General features: G+C 33.1%; 1 protein-coding gene across 1 annotated transcript in view; it reads left to right on the top strand.

Moving 5' to 3' along the window:
* Positions 1–2,124: 2,124 nt before the first annotated feature.
* The window catches only part of LOC140288168 (inhibin beta B chain-like), a 39,705-nt gene continuing 19,094 nt past the window's right edge, over positions 2,125–22,735 (top strand). The window contains exon 1 of the mRNA XM_072379169.1: positions 2,125–2,595. Coding sequence (XP_072235270.1) covers positions 2,199–2,595 — 397 coding nt within the window. The 5' untranslated portion in view covers positions 2,125–2,198. The remainder of the gene's footprint in view (positions 2,596–22,735) is intronic.

Raw genomic sequence — 22,735 nt, forward strand, 5'->3', positions numbered from 1 at the left:
TTAAATGACCAGGAATTGAAATGTTTTAAAGGTTTTTAATCCTAAAATAATTCAGCACATTTTCCAGCATCTCTGGCAGGGTTCTTTCAGCTTGTAGTTGCAGCATCTGGACCAAAGGTGGCGCCATTTCACCACTTTAGAGGCTGATGAGGCGTCAGGTCCGACTCCACGTGTTTCTGACCTTTTTCGGGCACTTTATGTTGAACATTCAGCGGCTGAGAACAACCCGACCTGCTTCTGTGGTTCTGTGCCGCGGTGATCAGCACCTGAGGGGTCAGAGGTCACCTCAGCCTCAGCTGCTGCTGCTGGGCGCCTCGTGCCGCCAGGAGCTGATTTGGTTTCACGGTTTTTACTAACAAATGTCTTCGGGATGAGCTGCTGCGGGTTGGGGACTGATTTGGATGTTCGGAAGACAAAGATGCAACGTGAGAGGCTCAGATCGATGAAAGAGACGTTCACAAACCGTGAGGAACTAATCCTGAGCATCAGCGAGTTAAATCAATAAATAATAATCACAATAAATGTCATGTTAAGGTACTTTAAACAAGCAGCTCCGTCCAAAATAGGACAAAACTGGTGAAAAAACAGCAGCTCAACTAAATATAACTAAATATAACTAAATATAAGCTCAAATATAACTAAATATAACTAAATATAAGCTAAAATATAACTAAATATAACTAAATATAAGCTAAAATATAACTAAATATAACTAAATATAAGCTAAAATATAACTAAATATAAACTAAATATAACTAAATATAAGCTAAAATATAACTAAATATAAACTAAATATAAGCTTTGTTATCATAAAGACTTTATCTGAGTTCATGTGTTTAAATGTGAAATATTCTCCAGCTTTTTAGCCTAAAAGCAAAGATTTTACAGCAGAGAGGAGGCCTCCAAAAACCCAAAGCCCAGAAGGTTCTGTCAGGCTCAGTTCTGATAAACAGTGAGAACTGACACCATTAAGAGTCCAAAAACTGTAAAAAAGGAGCTTAAATTCTCCTCTGAAGCTGACAGGAAACCAATGCAGAGGCTTTAAAACTGCTGCTCTCTTTCTGGGCCGGGTCAGAACCGCTGTGTCTCGGTTCTGGAGCAGCTGGTCTTCACAATGATGGATTCTGGAGGAAATAAAAGTGCGAAGCAGTGGCTTTCAGAGGAGTTTGCTGCTGTTTTTATAGGAGGAAAGTCTGGGTGAGAGGTTGGACTAAACCCGCTGAGTTCTGCTGAGTTCTGCTGAGTTCTGCTCAGGCCCGACTCCCGCGGGTGGAGAATTCTCCTCTAAGACAGAAAAGACTCTGATAAGAGTAGAAAAGATCCTGTAAATAAGAATCAAACCTGCTGCTGTTTGACTCTTTGAGCTAAAATCAGTCAAATGAAACGCTTCTCAGACTGATCCGGATCAGCTTGATTTGCGGTTCTGAGCCTCACGCGCCTCAGTTTCAGGTTTTCTTTCATTTAAAATGTTGTCTCTTGTTCTTTGCGGACTGTTCGGCTGCTTTTGGACTCGAGGCAGCGGAACCACATGGATGCAGAACCTCCGGCGCGTGACCCCCGGCGCGCATTAAACTCATCTGACGCGCTTTGCTCGCTGTGGGGAGGTCCGTGACAGTGATGACTCAGTGCGCGCTCCTCAGGGAGGGATTTCTCTGCGAACTGGCCCCGCCCCGCTCCCGACCCCCCCTCCGCGGCTCGGATATAAAAGTTTTGGGTGCGCGGGGCCTCGGCTCTCACACGCGCCAGCATGGAAACGCTCCTCTCGGCGCGCTCACTGGCACATCTCCCTCTCCTCCGCCTCTTCTTCCTCATCTCCGGCGGGGACGCTTCTGCCTGCAGAGCCTGAAAACGGAGAGGATGGTGGTGCGCGAGGGCGAACTCTGAGGATGCTCGAGCGGGATCTGGATCCGTTTCCTGTCAGTCTGTGGAATATGTTGACGGCAGAGTCTGAGGATGACTGACGGCTCCGTGATGCTGTTTGTGTGTCTCAGCATCCTTATAACGATGTAATAAGCAGGTCTCCAGCGCGCACATCCTCCAGTGAAGCTGCATCCAAGTGCGTCAGAGCCCCGCGGAGCGCCGTTACGCATGGAGCCCGCGCGGGACTGAAGGATTGTTCTCGTTTATTTCTATTTTTTAAATGTTTTAAACTCCGAAACAAGAGGGAAAAAGTTATTCCACTCCTCCTCACACAGAAAATGAGTAGCCGTCTTTTCCGACTGGCACTCCTCGTGGTTTGCGTCGTCTCCATCCGCTGCGCCGCCGCGCCCGGGACCGACGCCGAGGCGCACACCGAGTCCCGGGACACCTGCGCGTCCTGCGCCGCCGCTCAGCCCGAGGAGCCGGAGTCAGGCCGCGTGGACGGGGACTTCCTGGAGGCGGTGAAGCGGCACATCCTGAGCCGGCTGCAGCTGCGCGAGAGGCCCAACATCACGCACCCGGTGCCGAAGGCGGCCATGGTGACGGCGCTGCGGAAGCTCCACGCGGGGAAGCTGCGCGAGGACGGGAGGGTGGAGATCCCCAACCTGGACGGACACCCGATGAGCAACGAGGTGCTGGAGGAGAGCTCCGAGATCATCAGCTTTGCTGAGAAAGGTGCGTGAAGGAGGCGCGAAATGTGCTTTTCAGCCTTAAAATGTAACAATTTATCTCACCTTTCACATTTTTCACATGTTCTGGAATTAAAAACAGACAAATGCGCGCCTGAAGCCTTAAAAAACACCTTTTTCACACCATAAAGCTGGCAGAGCAACAATCTTTGTCCGAGACAAAGAAGATTAAAGAACATGTGCTGATTTGAATCCAAACTCTCAGACTTTCACCCCCAAATCCTCCAGAATTCAACGGTTTTCGGTGTAACTGAACCTCCTGGGCTGCTTTATGGCAGCAGGACACTTGTTCTGGTCCAGTTTGAAACGTGAGGAGAAACAAAGTTCCACCCTGGCTGAAACAGGACCAGCTGGAGCTCAGATATTCTGCCTGCATCAGCGGTTCTGGTTCCGAGCTCCACGGTGGTTCTGCCACTGCCAGCTGCTGCTTTTCTGTCATTTTAAAGCAGAAAAGTGGAGTTTTCCGTCCACCGTGGTGCGTTCAGGTGACACCGCGAGCGGCCGGAGGTCTTTTCAGCCGAAAATGTGTCCGTGCGCGGCCGCTGCGCCGCGGAGCTTCCGCCGCCAGCTGAGCGGCTGCCAGCGGCACCGGGAGGCTGAAAAGGCTGGAAATGATCAGCAGAGCCACCTGCCTACTCCACGTGCGCGTGTCACTGATCCCTGCTCGTGTTGGAGCATTTCAGCTGATCTTTATGTGTGTGTGTTTTATGCGTGCGTGCGCGTGCGGTTGGATCAGTCCCTCAGGATAAGGTTAGAGCTTTTGTTTGGGTTGTTGTGCAGCTCGAATGCAGATTGACGGACTGAATCCTGCAGCCTGGCACCCCATTAAAATCCCTCCGTGTGTGTGCGTGTGTGTGTGCGCGCGACTACAACCTCAAGAAGAAAACAAGCGTTTCCCTGAACGGAACTTATGGAAATCACGAGAAGAGCCGATTTGGTGTTTGAAAGCTTAAAGAAATCAAAGAACATGAAGTTTCTGTTCAGATCAAGTTCATCTTCTATGATTAAAATGCCCAAAACCAGCAAATAAATAGACATTAATGACAGTTTTCATCCTAAACCAGCAAATAAATAGATATTAATGACAGTTTTCACCCTAAACCAGCAAATAAATAGACAATAATGACAGTTTTCACCCTAAACCAGCAATAAATAGATATTAATGACAGTTTTCACCCAAAACCAGCAAATAAATAGACATTAATGACAGTTTTCACCCTAAACCAGCAAATAAATAGACAATAATGACAGTTTTCACCCTAAACCAGCAAATAAATAGACATTAATGACAGTTTTCACCCTAAACCAGCAAATAAATAGACAATAAGGACAGTTTTCACCCTAAACCAGCAAATAAATAGACATTAATGACAGTTTTCACCCTAAACCAGCAATAAATAGATATTAATGACAGTTTTCACCCTAAACCAGCAATAAATAGATATTAATGACAGTTTTCACCCAAAACCAGCAAATAAATAGACATTAATGACAGTTTTCACCCTAAACCAGCAAATAAATAGATATTAATGACAGTTTTCACCCTAAACCAGCAATAAATAGATATTAATGACAGTTTTCACCCAAAACCAGCAAATAAATAGACATTAATGACAGTTTTCACCCTAAACCAGCAAATAAATAGACAATAATGACAGTTTTCATCCTAAACCAGTAAATAAATAGACAATAATGACAGTTTTCACCCTAAACCAGCAAATAAATAGATATTAATGACAGTTTTCATCCTAAACCAGCAAATAAATAGATATTAATGACAGTTTTCATCCTAAACCAGCAAATAAATAGACAATAATGACAGTTTTCACCCTAAACCAGCAAATAAATAGACAATAATGACAGTTTTCACCCTAAACCAGCAAATAAATAGACATTAATGACAGTTTTCACCCTAAACCAGCAAATAAATAGACAATAATGACAGTTTTCATCCTAAACCAGTAAATAAATAGACAATAATGACAGTTTTCACCCTAAACCAGCAAATAAATAGATATTAATGACAGTTTTCATCCTAAACCAGCAAATAAATAGATATTAATGACAGTTTTCATCCTAAACCAGCAAATAAATAGACAATAATGACAGTTTTCACCCTAAACCAGCAAATAAATAGACAATAATGACAGTTTTCACCCTAAACCAGCAAATAAATAGACATTAATGACAGTTTTCACCCTAAACCAGCAAATAAATAGACAATAATGACAGTTTTCATCCTAAACCAGCAAATAAATAGACATTAATGACAGTTTTCACCCTAAACCAGCAAATAAATAGACATTAATGACAGTTTTCACCCTAAACCAGCAAATAAATAGACATTAATGACAGTTTTCACCCTAAACCAGCAAATAAATAGACAATAATGACAGTTTTCACCCTAAACCAGCAAATAAATAGACAATAATGACAGTTTTCACCCTAAACCAGCAAATAAATAGACAATAATGACAGTTTTCATCCTAAACCAGCAAATAAATAGATATTAATGACAGTTTTCACCCTAAACCAGCAAATAAATAGACAATAATGACAGTTTTCACCCTAAACCAGCAAATAAATAGACATTAATGACAGTTTTCACCCTAAACCAGTAAATAAATAGACAATAATGACAGTTTTCACCCTAAACCAACAAATAAATAGACATTAATGACAGTTTTCACCCTAAACCAGCAAATAAATAGACAATAATGACAGTTTTCATCCTAAACCAGCAAATAAATAGATATTAATGACAGTTTTCACCCTAAACCAGCAAATAAATAGACAATAATGACAGTTTTCACCCTAAACCAGCAAATAAATAGACATTAATGACAGTTTTCACCCTAAACCAGCAAATAAATAGACATTAATGACAGTTTTCACCCTAAACCAGCAAATAAATAGACAATAATGACAGTTTTCATCCTAAACCAGCAAATAAATAGACATTAATGACAGTTTTCACCCTAAACCAGCAAATAAATAGACATTAATGACAGTTTTCACCCTAAACCAGCAAATAAATAGACATTAATGACAGTTTTCACCCTAAACCAGCAAATAAATAGACAATAATGACAGTTTTCATCCTAAACCAGCAAATAAATAGACATTAATGACAGTTTTCACCCTAAACCAGCAAATAAATAGATATTAATGACAGTTTTCACCCTAAACCAGCAAATAAATAGACATTAATGACAGTTTTCACCCTAAACCAGCAAATAAATAGACAATAATGACAGTTTTCATCCTAAACCAGCAAATAAATAGACATTAATGACAGTTTTCACCCTAAACCAGCAAATAAATAGACATTAATGACAGTTTTCACCCTAAACCAGCAAATAAATAGACATTAATGACAGTTTTCACCCTAAACCAGCAAATAAATAGACAATAATGACAGTTTTCATCCTAAACCAGCAAATAAATAGACATTAATGACAGTTTTCACCCTAAACCAGCAAATAAATAGATATTAATGACAGTTTTCACCCTAAACCAGCAATAAATAGATATTAATGACAGTTTTCACCCAAAACCAGCAAATAAATAGACATTAATGACAGTTTTCACCCTAAACCAGCAAATAAATAGACAATAATGACAGTTTTCATCCTAAACCAGTAAATAAATAGACAATAATGACAGTTTTCACCCTAAACCAGCAAATAAATAGATATTAATGACAGTTTTCACCCTAAACCAGCAAATAAATAGACATTAATGACAGTTTTCACCCTAAACCAGCAAATAAATAGACATTAATGACAGTTTTCACCCTAAACCAGCAAATAAATAGACATTAATGACAGTTTTCACCTTAAACCAGCAAATAAATAGACATTAATGACAGTTTTCACCCTAAACCAGCAAATAAATAGACATTAATGACAGTTTTCACCCTAAACCAGCAAATAAATAGACATTAATGACAGTTTTCACCTTAAACCAGCAAATAAATAGACAATAATGACAGTTTTCATCCTAAACCAGCAAATAAATAGACAATAATGACAGTTTTCACCCTAAACCAGCAAATAAATAGACAATAATGACAGTTTTCACCCTAAACCAGCAAATAAATAGACAATAATGACAGTTTTCACCCTAAACCAGCAATAAATAGATATTAATGACAGTTTTCATCCTAAACCAGCAAATAAATAGATATTAATGACAGTTTTCACCCTAAATCAGCAATAAATAGACAATAATGACAGTTTTCACCCTAAACCAGCAAATAAATAGATATCAATGACAGTTTTCACCCTAAACCAGCAAATAAATAGATATTAATGACAGTTTTCACCCAAAACCAGCAAATAAATAGACATTAATGACAGTTTTCATCCTAAACCAGCAAATAAATAGACATTAATGACAGTTTTCACCCTAAACCAGCAAATAAATAGACATTAATGACAGTTTTCACCCTAAACCAGCAAATAAATAGACATTAATGACAGTTTTCATCCTAAACCAGCAAATAAATAGACATTAATGACAGTTTTCACCTTAAACCAGCAAATAAATAGACAATAATGACAGTTTTCATCCTAAACCAGCAAATAAATAGACAATAATGACAGTTTTCACCTTAAACCAGCAAATAAATAGACATTAATGACAGTTTTCACCCTAAACCAGCAAATAAATAGACAATAATCACAGTTTTCATCCTAAACCAGCAAATAAATAGACAATAATGACAGTTTTCACCCTAAACCAGTAAATAAATAGATATTAATGACAGTTTTCACCTTAAACCAGCAAATAAATAGACAATAATGACAGTTTTCACCCTAAACCAGCAAATATATAGACATTAATGACAGTTTTCACCCTAAATCAGCAAATAAATAGACAATAATGACAGTTTTCACCCTAAACCAGCAAATAAATAGACATTAATGACAGTTTTCACCCTAAACCAGTAAATAAATAGATATTAATGACAGTTTTCACCTTAAACCAGCAAATAAGTAGACAATAATGACAGTTTTCACCCTAAACCAGCAAATAAATAGACAATAATGACAGTTTTCACCCTAAACCAGTAAATAAATAGATATTAATGACAGTTTTCACCTTAAACCAGCAAATAAATAGACAATAATGACAGTTTTCACCCTAAACCAGCAAATATATAGACATTAATGACAGTTTTCACCCTAAACCAGCAAATAAATAGACAATAATGACAGTTTTCACCCTAAACCAGCAAATATATAGACATTAATGACAGTTTTCACCCTAAATCAGCAAATAAATAGACAATAATGACAGTTTTCACCCTAAACCAGCAAATAAATAGACAATAATGACAGTTTTCACCCTAAACCAGCAAATAAATAGATATTAATGACAGTTTTCACCTTAAACCAGCAAATAAATAGACAATAATGACAGTTTTCACCCTAAACCAGCAAATATATAGACATTAATGACAGTTTTCACCCTAAATCAGCAAATAAATAGACAATAATGACAGTTTTCACCCTAAACCAGCAAATAAATAGACAATAATGACAGTTTTCACCCTAAACAAGCAAATAAATAGACAATAATGACAGTTTTCATCCTAAACCAGCAAATAAATAGACATTAATGACAGTTTTCATCCTAAACCAGCAAATAAATCGACAATAATGACAGTTTTCACCCTAAACCAGCAAATATATAGACATTAATGACAGTTTTCACCCTAAATCAGCAAATAAATAGATATTAATGACAGTTTTCACCCTAAACCAGCAAATAAATAGACAATAATGACAGTTTTCACCCTAAACCAGCAAATAAATAGATATTAATGACAGTTTTCACCCTAAACCAGCAAATAAATAGACATTAATGACAGTTTTCATCCTAAACCAGCAAATAAATAGACATTAATGACAGTTTTCACCCTAAACAAGAAAATAAATAGACATTAATGACAGTTTTCACCCTAAACCAGCAAATAAATAGACAATAATGACAGTTTTCACCCTAAACCAGCAAATAAATAGACAATAATGACAGTTTTCACCCGAAACCAGCAAATAAATAGACATTAATGACAGTTTTCACCCTAAACCAGCAAATAAATAGATATTAATGACAGTTTTCACCTTAAACCAGCAAATAAATAGACATTAATGACAGTTTTCACCCTAAACCAGCAAATAAATAGATATTAATGACAGTTTTCACCTTAAACCAGTAAATAAATAGACAATAATGACAGTTTTCACACTAAACCAGCAAATAAATAGACATTAATGACAGTTTTCACCCTAAACCAGCAAATAAATAGACAATAATGACAGTTTTCACCCGAAACCATTAAATAAATAGACATTAATGACAGTTTTCACCCTAAACCAGCAAATAAATAGATATTAATGACAGTTTTCACCTTAAACCAGCAAATAAATAGACATTAATGACAGTTTTCACCTTAAACCAGCAAATAAATAGACAATAATGACAGTTTTCACCCTAAACCAGCAAATAAATAGACATTAATGACAGTTTTCACCCTAAACCAGTAAATAAATAGACAATAATGACAGTTTTCACCCTAAACCAGCAAATAAATAGACATTAATGACAGTTTTCATCCTAAACCAGTAAATAAATAGACAATAATGACAGTTTTCACCCTAAACCAGCAAATAAATAGACATTAATGACATTTTCACCCTAAACCAGCAAATATATAGACATTAATGACAGTTTTCACCCTAAACCAGCAAATAAATAGACATTAATGACAGTTTTCACCCTAAACCAGCAAATAAATAGACAATAATGACAGTTTTCATCCTAAACCAGCAAATATATAGACATTAATGACAGTTTTCACCCTAAACCAGCAAATAAATAGATATTAATGACAGTTTTCACCCTAAACCAGCAAATAAATAGATATTAATGACAGTTTTCACCCTAAACCAGCAAATAAATAGATATTAATGACAGTTTTCACCCTAAACCAGCAAATAAATAGACATTAATGACAGTTTTCACCCTAAACCAGTAAATAAATAGACATTAATGACAGTTTTCATCCTAAATCAGCAAATATATAGACATTAATGACAGTTTTCATCCTAAACCAGTAAATAAATAGACAATAATGACAGTTTTCACCCTAAACCAGCAAATAAATAGACATTAATGACAGTTTTCACCCTAAACCAGCAAATAAATAGACAATAATGACAGTTTTCACCCTAAACCAGCAAATAAATAGACATTAATGACAGTTTTCACCCTAAACCAGCAAATAAATAGACATTAATGACAGTTTTCATCCTAAACCAGCAAATAAATAGACAATAATGACAGTTTTCATCCTAAACCAGTAAATAAATAGACAATAATGACAGTTTTCACCCTAAACCAGCAAATAAATAGACATTAATGACAGTTTTCACCCTAAACCAGCAAATAAATAGACAATAATGACAGTTTTCACCCTAAACCAGCAAATAAATAGACAATAATGACAGTTTTCACCCTAAACCAGCAAATAAATAGACAATAATGACAGTTTTCACCCTAAACCAGCAAATAAATAGACAATAATGACAGTTTTCACCCTAAACCAGCAAATAAATAGACAATAATGACAGTTTTCACCCTAAACCAGCAAATAAATAGACAATAATGACAGTTTTCATCCTAAACCAGCAAATAAATAGACATTAATGACAGTTTTCACCCTAAACCAGCAAATAAATAGACATTAATGACAGTTTTCACCCTAAACCAGCAAATAAATAGACAATAATGACAGTTTTCACCCTAAACCAACAAATAAATAGACAATAATGACAGTTTTCACCCTAAACCAACAAATAAATAGACAATAATGACAGTTTTCACCCTAAACCAGCAAATAAATAGACAATAATGACAGTTTTCACCCTAAACCAGCAAATAAATAGACAATAATGACAGTTTTCACCCTAAACCAGCAAATAAATAGACAATAATGACAGTTTTCACCCTAAACCAGCAAATAAATAGACATTAATGACAGTTTTCACCCTAAACCAACAAATAAATAGACAATAATGACAGTTTTCACCCTAAACCAACAAATAAATAGACAATAATGACAGTTTTCATCATAAACCAGCAAATATATAGACATTAATGACAGTTTTCACCCTAAATCAGCAAATAAATAGACATTAATGACAGTTTTCATCCTAAACCAGCAAATAAATAGACAATAATGACAGTTTTCACCCTAAACCAACAAATAAATAGACAATAATGACAGTTTTCACCCTAAACCAACAAATAAATAGACAATAATGACAGTTTTCACCCTAAACCAGCAAATAAATAGACATTAATGACAGTTTTCACCCTAAACCAGCAAATAAATAGACATTAATGACAGTTTTCACCCTAAACCAACAAATAAATAGACAATAATGACAGTTTTCACCCTAAACCAACAAATAAATAGACAATAATGACAGTTTTCACCCTAAACCAGCAAATAAATAGACAATAATGAAAGTTTTCACCCTAAACCAGCAAATAAATAGACAATAATGACAGTTTTCACCTTAAACCAGCAAATAAATAGACAATAATGACAGTTTTCACCCTAAACCAACAAATAAATAGACAATAATGACAGTTTTCACCCTAAACCAGCAAATAAATAGACATTAATGACAGTTTTCACCCTAAACCAGCAAATAAATAGACAATAATGACAGTTTTCACCCTAAACCAGCAAATAAATAGACAATAATGACAGTTTTCACCCTAAACCAGCAAATAAATAGACAATAATGACAGTTTTCACCCTAAACCAACAAATAAATAGACAATAATGACAGTTTTCACCCTAAACCAGCAAATAAATAGACATTAATGACAGTTTTCACCCTAAACCAGCAAATAAATAGACAATAATGACAGTTTTCACCCTAAACCAGCAAATAAATAGACAATAATGAAAGTTTTCACCCTAAACCAGCAAATAAATAGACAATAATGACAGTTTTCACCCTAAACCAGCAAATAAATAGACAATAATGACAGTTTTCACCCTAAACCAGCAAATAAATAGACAATAATGACAGTTTTCACCCTAAACCAGCAAATAAATAGACAATAATGACAGTTTTCACCCTAAACCAACAAATAAATAGACAATAATGACAGTTTTCACCCTAAACCAGCAAATAAATAGACATTAATGACAGTTTTCACCCTAAACCAGCAAATAAATAGACAATAATGACAGTTTTCACCCTAAACCAGCAAATAAATAGACAATAATGAAAGTTTTCACCCTAAACCAGCAAATAAATAGACAATAATGACAGTTTTCATCCTAAACTAGCAAATAAATAGACAATAATGACAGTTTTCATCCTAAACCAGCAAATAAATAGACAATAATGACAGTTTTCACCCTAAACCAGCAAATAAATAGATATTAATGACAGTTTTCACCCTAAACCAGCAAATAAATAGATATTAATGACAGTTTTCACCCTAAACCAGCAAATAAATAGACATTAATGACAGTTTTCACCCTAAACCAGTAAATAAATAGACATTAATGACAGTTTTCATCCTAAATCAGCAAATATATAGACATTAATGACAGTTTTCATCCTAAACCAGTAAATAAATAGACATTAATGACAGTTTTCACCCTAAACCAGCAAATAAATAGACAATAATGACAGTTTTCACCCTAAACCAGTAAATAAATAGACATTAATGACAGTTTTCATCCTAAATCAGCAAATATATAGACATTAATGACAGTTTTCATCCTAAACCAGTAAATAAATAGACATTAATGACAGTTTTCACCCTAAACCAGCAAATAAATAGACATTAATGACAGTTTTCACCCTAAACCAGTAAATAAATAGACATTAATGACAGTTTTCATCCTAAATCAGCAAATATATAGACATTAATGACAGTTTTCATCCTAAACCAGTAAATAAATAGACAATAATGACAGTTTTCATCCTAAACCAGCAAATAAATAGACAATAATGACAGTTTTCACCCTAAACCAACAAATAAATAGACAATAATGACAGTTTTCATCCTAAACCAGCAAATAAATAGACAATAATGAAAGTTTTCACCCTAAACCAGCAAATAAATAGACATTAATGACAGTTTTCACCCTAAACCAGCAAATAAATAGACAATAATGACAGTTTTCACCCTAAACCAACAAATAAATAGACAATAATGACAGTTTTCACCCTAAACCAACAAATAAATAGACAATAATGACAGTTTTCATCCTAAACCAGCAAATAAATAGACAATAATGAAAGTTTTCACCCTAAACCAGCAAATAAATAGACATTAATGACAGTTTTCACCCTAAACCAGCAAATAAATAGACAATAATGACAGTTTTCACCCTAAACCAACAAATAAATAGACAATAATGACAGTTTTCACCCTAAACCAACAAATAAATAGACAATAATGACAGTTTTCATCCTAAACCAGCAAATAAATAGACAATAATGAAAGTTTTCACCCTAAACCAGCAAATAAATAGACATTAATGACAGTTTTCACCCTAAACCAGCAAATAAATAGACAATAATGACAGTTTTCACCCTAAACCAACAAATAAATAGACAATAATGAAAGTTTTCACCCTAAACCAGCAAATAAATAGACAATAATGAAAGTTTTCACCCTAAACCAGCAAATAAATAGACAATAATGACAGTTTTCACCCTAAACCAGCAAATAAATAGACAATAATGAAAGTTTTCACCCTAAACCAGCAAATAAATAGACAATAATGAAAGTTTTCACCCTAAACCAGCAAATAAATAGACAATAATGACAGTTTTCACCCTAAACCAGCAAATAAATAGACATTAATGACAGTTTTCACCCTAAACCAGCAAATAAATAGACAATAATGAAAGTTTTCACCCTAAACCAGCAAATAAATAGACAATAATGAAAGTTTTCACCCTAAACCAGCAAATAAATAGACAATAATGAAAGTTTTCACCCTAAACCAGCAAATAAATAGACAATAATGACAGTTTTCATCCTAAACCAGCAAATAAATAGACAATAATGACAGTTTTCACCCTAAACCAGCAAATAAATAGACATTAATGACAGTTTTCATCCTAAACCAGCAAATAAATAGACAATAATGACAGTTTTAATCCTAAACCAGCAAATAAATAGACAATAATGACAGTTTTCACCCTAAACCAACAAATAAATAGACATTAATGACAGTTTTCACCCTAAACCAGCAAATAAATAGACAATAATGACAGTTTTCACCCTAAACCAGCAAATAAATAGACAATAATGAAAGTTTTCACCCTAAACCAGCAAATAAATAGACAATAATGACAGTTTTCATCCTAAACCAGCAAATAAATAGACAATAATGACAGTTTTCACCCTAAACCAACAAATAAATAGACATTAATGACAGTTTTCATCCTAAACCAGCAAATAAATAGACAATAATGACAGTTTTAATCCTAAACCAGCAAATAAATAGACAATAATGACAGTTTTCACCCTAAACCAACAAATAAATAGACATTAATGACAGTTTTCACCCTAAACCAGCAAATAAATAGACAATAATGACAGTTTTCACCCTAAACCAGCAAATAAATAGACATTAATGACAGTTTTCATCCTAAACCAGTAAATAAATAGACAATAATGACAGTTTTCATCCTAAACCAGCAAATAAATAGACATTAATGACAGTTTTCATCCTAAACCAGCAAATAAATAGACATTAATGACAGTTTTCATCCTAAACCAGCAAATAAATAGACATTAATGACAGTTTTCACCCTAAACCAGCAAATAAATAGACATTAATGACAGTTTTCACCCTAAACCAACAAATAAATAGACAATAATGACAGTTTTCACCCTAAACCAGCAAATAAATAGACAATAATGACAGTTTTCACCCTAAACCAGCAAATAAATAGACAATAATGACAGTTTTCACCCTAAACCAGCAAATAAATAGACAATAATGACAGTTTTCACCCTAAACCAACAAATAAATAGACAATAATGACAGTTTTCACCCTAAACCAGCAAATAAATAGACAATAATGACAGTTTTCACCCTAAACCAGTAAATAAATAGACATTAATGACAGTTTTCACCCTAAACCAGCAAATAAATAGATATTAATGACAGTTTTCACCTTAAACCAGCAAATAAATAGACAATAATGACAGTTTTCACCTTAAACCAGCAAATAAATAGATATTAATGACAGTTTTCACCCTAAACCAACAAATAAATAGACATTAATGACAGTTTTCACCCTAAACCAGCAAATAAATAGACAATAATGACAGTTTTCACCCTAAACCAGCAAATAAATAGACATTAATGACAGTTTTCATCCTAAACCAGTAAATAAATAGACAATAATGACAGTTTTCATCCTAAACCAGCAAATAAATAGACATTAATGACAGTTTTCATCCTAAACCAGCAAATAAATAGACATTAATGACAGTTTTCACCCTAAACCAGCAAATAAATAGACATTAATGACAGTTTTCATCCTAAACCAGCAAATAAATAGACATTAATGACAGTTTTCACCCTAAACCAGCAAATAAATAGACATTAATGACAGTTTTCACCCTAAACCAACAAATAAATAGACAATAATGACAGTTTTCACCCTAAACCAGCAAATAAATAGACAATAATGACAGTTTTCACCCTAAACCAGCAAATAAATAGACATCAATGACAGTTTTCACCTTAAACCAACAAATAAATAGACAATAATGACAGTTTTCACCCTAAACCAGCAAATAAATAGACAATAATGACAGTTTTCACCCTAAACCAACAAATAAATAGACAATAATGACAGTTTTCACCCTAAACCAGCAAATAAATAGACAATAATGACAGTTTTCACCCTAAACCAGTAAATAAATAGACATTAATGACAGTTTTCACCCTAAACCAGCAAATAAATAGATATTAATGACAGTTTTCACCTTAAACCAGCAAATAAATAGACAATAATGACAGTTTTCACCCTAAACCAGCAAATAAATAGACAATAATGACAGTTTTCACCTTAAACCAGCAAATAAATAGACAATAATGACAGTTTTCACCCTAAACCAGCAAATAAATAGACATTAATGACAGTTTTCACCCTAAACCAGTAAATAAATAGACATTAATGACAGTTTTCACCCTAAACCAGCAAATAAATAGATATTAATGACAGTTTTCACCTTAAACCAGCAAATAAATAGACAATAATGACAGTTTTCACCTTAAACCAGCAAATAAATAGACAATAATGACAGTTTTCACCCTAAACCAGCAAATAAATAGACAATAATGACAGTTTTCACCTTAAACCAGCAAATAAATAGACAATAATGACAGTTTTCACCTTAAACCAGCAAATAAATAGACAATAATGACAGTTTTCACCCTAAACCAGCAAATAAATAGACATTAATGACAGTCCCTAAACCAGCAAATAAATAGACATTAATGACAGTTTTCACCCTAAACCAGCAAATAAATAGACATTAATGACAGTCCCTAAACCAGCAAATAAATAGATATTAATGACAGTTTTCATCCTAAACCAGCAAATAAATAGACAATAATGACAGTTTTCACCTTAAACCAGCAAATAAATAGACATTAATGACAGTTTTCACCCTAAACCAGCAAATAAATAGACATTAATGACAGTCCCTAAACCAGCAAATAAATAGATATTAATGACAGTTTTCACCCTAAACCAGCAAATAAATAGACAATAATGACAGTTTTCACCTTAAACCAGCAAATAAATAGACAATAATGACAGTTTTCACCCTAAACCAGCAAATAAATAGATATTAATGACAGTTTTCACCCTAAACCAGCAAATAAATAGACATTAATGACAGTCCCTAAACCAGCAAATAAATAGATATTAATGACAGTTTTCACCCTAAACCAGCAAATAAATAGACATTAATGACAGTTTTCACCTTAAACCAGCAAATAAATAGACAATAATGACAGTTTTCACCCTAAACCAGCAAATAAATAGACATTAATGACAGTCCCTAAACCAGCAAATAAATAGATATTAATGACAGTTTTCATCCTAAACCAGCAAATAAATAGACAATAATGACAGTTTTCACCTTAAACCAGCAAATAAATAGACAATAATGACAGTTTTCACCCTAAACCAGCAAATAAATAGACATTAATGACAGTCCCTAAACCAGCAAATAAATAGATATTAATGACAGTTTTCACCCTAAACCAGCAAATAAATAGACATTAATGACAGTCCCTAAACCAGCAAATAAATAGATATTAATGACAGTTTTCATCCTAAACCAGCAAATAAATAGACAATAATGACAGTTTTCACCTTAAACCAGCAAATAAATAGACAATAATGACAGTTTTCACCTTAAACCAGCAAATAAATAGACAATAATGACAGTTTTCACCCTAAACCAGCAAATAAATAGACATTAATGACAGTCCCTAAACCAGCAAATAAATAGATATTAATGACAGTTTTCACCCTAAACCAGCAAATAAATAGACATTAATGACAGTTTTCACCTTAAACCAGCAAATAAATAGACAATAATGACAGTTTTCACCCTAAACCAGCAAATAAATAGACATTAATGACAGTCCCTAAACCAGCAAATAAATAGATATTAATGACAGTTTTCACCCTAAACCAGCAAATAAATAGACATTAATGACAGTCCCTAAACCAGCAAATAAATAGATATTAATGACAGTTTTCACCCTAAACCAGAAAAATAAATAGACAATAATGACAGTTTTCACCCTAAACCAGCAAATAAATAGACAATAATGACAGTTTTCACCTTAAACCAGCAAATAAATAGACAATAATGACAGTTTTCACCCTAAACCAGCAAATAAATAGACATTAATGACAGTCCCTAAACCAGCAAATAAATAGATATTAATGACAGTTTTCACCCTAAACCAGCAAATAAATAGACATTAATGACAGTCCCTAAACCAGCAAATAAATAGATATTAATGACAGTTTTAATCTTAAACCAGCAAATAAATAGACATTAATGACAGTTTTCACCCTAAACCAGCAAATAAATAGACAATAATGACAGTTTTCACCCTAAACCAGCAAATAAATAGACATTAATGACAGTTTTCACCCTAAACCAGCAAATAAATAGATATTAATGACAGTTTTCACCCTAAACCAACAAATAAATAGACAATAATGACAGTTTTCACCCTAAACCAGCAAATAAATAGACATTAATGACAGTTTTCACCCTAAACCAGCAAATAAATAGACATTAATGACAGTTTTCACCTTAAACCAGTAAATAAATAGACAATAATGACAGTTTTCACCCTAAACCAGCAAATAAATAGACATTAATGACAGTTTTCACCCTAAACCAGCAAATAAATAGACAATAATGACAGTTTTCACCCTAAACCAGCAAGTAAATAGATATTAATGACAGTTTTCACCCTAAACCAACAAATAAATAGACAATAATGACAGTTTTCACCCTAAACCAGCAAATAAATAGACATTAATGACAGTTTTCACCCTAAACCAGCAAATAAATAGACATTAATGACAGTTTTCACCTTAAACCAGTAAATAAATAGACAATAATGACAGTTTTCACCCTAAACCAGCAAATAAATAGATATTAATGACAGTTTTCACCCTAAACCAACAAATAAATAGACAATAATGACAGTTTTCACCCTAAACCAGCAAATAAATAGACATTAATGACAGTTTTCACCCTAAACCAGCAAATAAATAGACATTAATGACAGTTTTCACCTTAAACCAGTAAATAAATAGACAATAATGACAGTTTTCACCCTAAACCAGCAAATAAATAGACATTAATGACAGTTTTCACCCTAAACCAGCAAATAAATAGACAATAATGACAGTTTTCACCCTAAACCAGCAAATAAATAGACATTAATGACAGTTTTCATCCTAAACCAGCAAATAAATAGATATTAATGACAGTTTTCATCCTAAACCAGCAAATAAATAGACATTAATGACAGTTTTCACCCTAAACCAGCAAATAAATAGACATTAATGACAGTTTTCACCCTAAACCAGCAAATAAATAGACATTAATGACAGTTTTCACCCTAAACCAGCAAATAAATAGACATTAATGACAGTTTTCACCCTAAACCAGCAAATAAATAGACAATAATGAAAGTTTTCACCCTAAACCAGCAAATAAATAGACAATAATGACAGTTTTCACCCTAAACCAGCAAGTAAATAGATATTAATGACAGTTTTCATCCTAAACCAGCAAATAAATAGACAATAATGACAGTTTTCACCCTAAACCAGCAAATAAATAGACAATAATGACAGTTTTCACCCTAAACCAGCAAGTAAATAGATATTAATGACAGTTTTCACCCTAAACCAGCAAATAAATAGACAATAATGACAGTTTTCACCCTAAACCAGCAAATAAATAGACAATAATGACAGTTTTCACCCTAAACCAACAAATAAATAGATATTAATGACAGTTTTCACCCTAAACCAGCAAATAAATAGACAATAATGAAAGTTTTCATCCTAAACCAGCAAATAAATAGACATTAATGACAGTTTTCACCCTAAACCAGCAAATAAATAGATATTAATGACAGTTTTCATCCTAAACCAGCAAATAGATAGACAATAATGACAGTTTTCACCTTAAACCAGCAAATAAATAGACAATAATGACAGTTTTCATCCTAAACCAGCAAATAAATAGACAATAATGACAGTTTTCACCCTAAACCAACAAATAAATAGACAATAATGACAGTTTTCATCCTAAACCAGCAAATAAATAGACATTAATGACAGTTTTCACCCTAAACCAGCAAATAAATAGACATTAATGACAGTTTTCACCCTAAACCAGCAAATAAATAGACAATAATGACAGTTTTCATCCTAAACCAGCAAATAAATAGACATTAATGACAGTTTTCATCCTAAACCAACAAATAAATAGACAATAATGACAGTTTTCACCCTAAACCAGCAAATAAATAGACAATAATGACAGTTTTCATCCTAAACCAGTAAATAAATAGACAATAATGACCGTTTTCATCCTAAACCAGTAAATAAATAGATATTAATGACAGTTTTCATCATAAACCAGCAAATAAATAGACATTAATGACAGTTTTCACCATAAACCAGCAAATAAATAGATATTAATGACAGTTTTCACCATAAACCAGCAAATAAATAGACAATAATGACAGTTTTCATCCTAAACCAGTAAATAAATAGACAATAATGACAGTTTTCATCCTAAACCAGCAAATAAATAGACAATAATGACAGTTTTCATCCTAAACCAACAAATAAATAGACAATAATGACAGTTTTCACCCTAAACCAGCAAATAAATAGACATTAATGACAGTTTTCATCCTAAACCAGTAAATAAATAGACATTAATGACAGTTTTCATCCTAAACCAGCAAATAAATAGACAATAATGACAGTTTTCATCCTAAACCAGTAAATAAATAGACATTAATGACAGTTTTCATCCTAAACCAGCAAATAAATAGATATTAATGACAGTTTTAATCTTAAACCAGCAAATAAATAGACAATAATGACAGTTTTCATCCTAAACCAGCAAATAAATAGACAATAATGACAGTTTTCACCCTAAACCAGCAAATAAATAGACAATAATGACAGTTTTCACCCTAAACCAGCAAATAAATAGACAATAATGACAGTTTTCATCCTAAACCAGTAAATAAATAGATATTAATGACAGTTTTCATCCTAAACCAGCAAATAAACAGATATTAATGACAGTTTTAATCTTAAACCAGCAAATAAATAGACAATAATGACAGTTTTCACCCTAAACCAGCAAATAAATAGACATTAATGACAGTTTTAATCTTAAACCAGCAAATAAATAGACATTAATGACAGTTTTCACCCTAAACCAGCAAATAAATAGACAATAATGAAAGTTTTCAGCCTAAACCAGCAAATAAACAGACATTAATGAAAGTTTTCAGCCTAAACCAGCAAATAAACAGACATTAATGACAGTTTTCATCCTAAACCAGCAAATAAATAGACAATAATGACAGTTTTCACCCTAAACCAGCAAATAAATAGACAATAATGACAGTTTTCACACTAAACCAGCAAATAAATAGACAATAATGACAGTTTTAACCCTAAACCAGCAAGTAAATAGATATTAATGACAGTTTTCATCCTAAACCAGCAAATAAATAGACAATAATGACAGTTTTCACCCTAAACCAGCAAATAAATAGACAATAATGACAGTTTTCACCCTAAACCAGCAAATAAATAGACAATAATGACAGTTTCCACCCTAAACCAGTAAATAAATAGACAATAATGACAGTTTTCACCCTAAACCAGCAAATAAATAGACAATAATGACAGTTTTCACCCTAAACCAGCAAATAAATAGACAATAATGACAGTTTTCACCCTAAACCAGCAAATAAATAGACAATAATGACAGTTTTAACCCTAAACCAGCAAACAAATAGACATTAATGACAGTTTTCACCCTAAACCAGCAAATAAATACAGATTAATGACAGTTTTCACCCTAAACCAGCAAATAAATAGACAATAATGACAGTTTTCATCCTAAACCAGTAAATAAATAGATATTAATGACAGTTTTCATCCTAAACCAGCAAATAAACAGATATTAATGACAGTTTTAATCTTAAACCAGCAAATAAATAGACAATAATGACAGTTTTCACCCTAAACCAGCAAATAAATAGATATTAATGACAGTTTTCATCCTAAACCAGCAAATAAATAGACAATAATGAAAGTTTTCAGCCTAAACCAGCAAATAAACAGACATTAATGACAGTTTTCATCCTAAACCAGTAAATAAATAGACAATAATGACCGTTTTCATCCTAAACCAGTAAATAAATAGATATTAATGACAGTTTTCATCATAAACCAGCAAATAAATAGACATTAATGACAGTTTTCACCATAAACCAGCAAATAAATAGACAATAATGAAAGTTTTCATCCTAAACCAGCAAATAAATAGACATTAATGACAGTTTTCATCCTAAACCAGTAAATAAATAGATATTAATGACAGTTTTCACCATAAACCAGCAAATAAATAGACAATAATGACAGTTTTCATCCTAAACCAGTAAATAAATAGATATTAATGACAGTTTTCATCCTAAACCAGTAAATAAATAGATATTAATGACAGTTTTCACCCTAAACCAGTAAATAAATAGACAATAATGACCGTTTTCATCCTAAACCAGTAAATAAATAGACAATAATGACCGTTTTCATCCTAAACCAGTAAATAAATAGATATTAATGACAGTTTTCATCATAAACCAGCAAATAAATAGACATTAATGACAGTTTTCACCATAAACCAGCAAATAAATAGATATTAATGACAGTTTTCACCATAAACCAGCAAATAAATAGACAATAATGACAGTTTTCATCCTAAACCAGTAAATAAATAGACATTAATGACAGTTTTCATCCTAAACCAGTAAATAAATAGATATTAATGACAGTTTTCATCATAAACCAGCAAATAAATAGACATTAATGACAGTTTTCACCATAAACCAGCAAATAAATAGATATTAATGACAGTTTTCACCATAAACCAGCAAATAAATAGACAATAATGACAGTTTTCATCCTAAACCAGTAAATAAATAGACATTAATGACAGTTTTCATCCTAAACCTGTAAATAAATAGACAATAATGACCGTTTTCATCCTAAACCAGTAAATAAATAGACATTAATGACAGTTTTCATCCTAAACCAGCAAATAAACAGATATTAATGACAGTTTTAATCTTAAACCAGCAAATAAATAGACAATAATGACAGTTTTCACCCTAAACCAGCAAATAAATAGACATTAATGACAGTTTTAATCCTAAACCAGTAAATAAATAGACAATAATGACA

This window comes from Leuresthes tenuis, unplaced genomic scaffold (genome assembly GCF_036924035.1).
Source record: "Leuresthes tenuis unplaced genomic scaffold, fLeuTen1.0.hap1 SCAF_1, whole genome shotgun sequence".
NCBI lineage: Eukaryota > Metazoa > Chordata > Actinopteri > Atheriniformes > Atherinopsidae > Leuresthes > Leuresthes tenuis.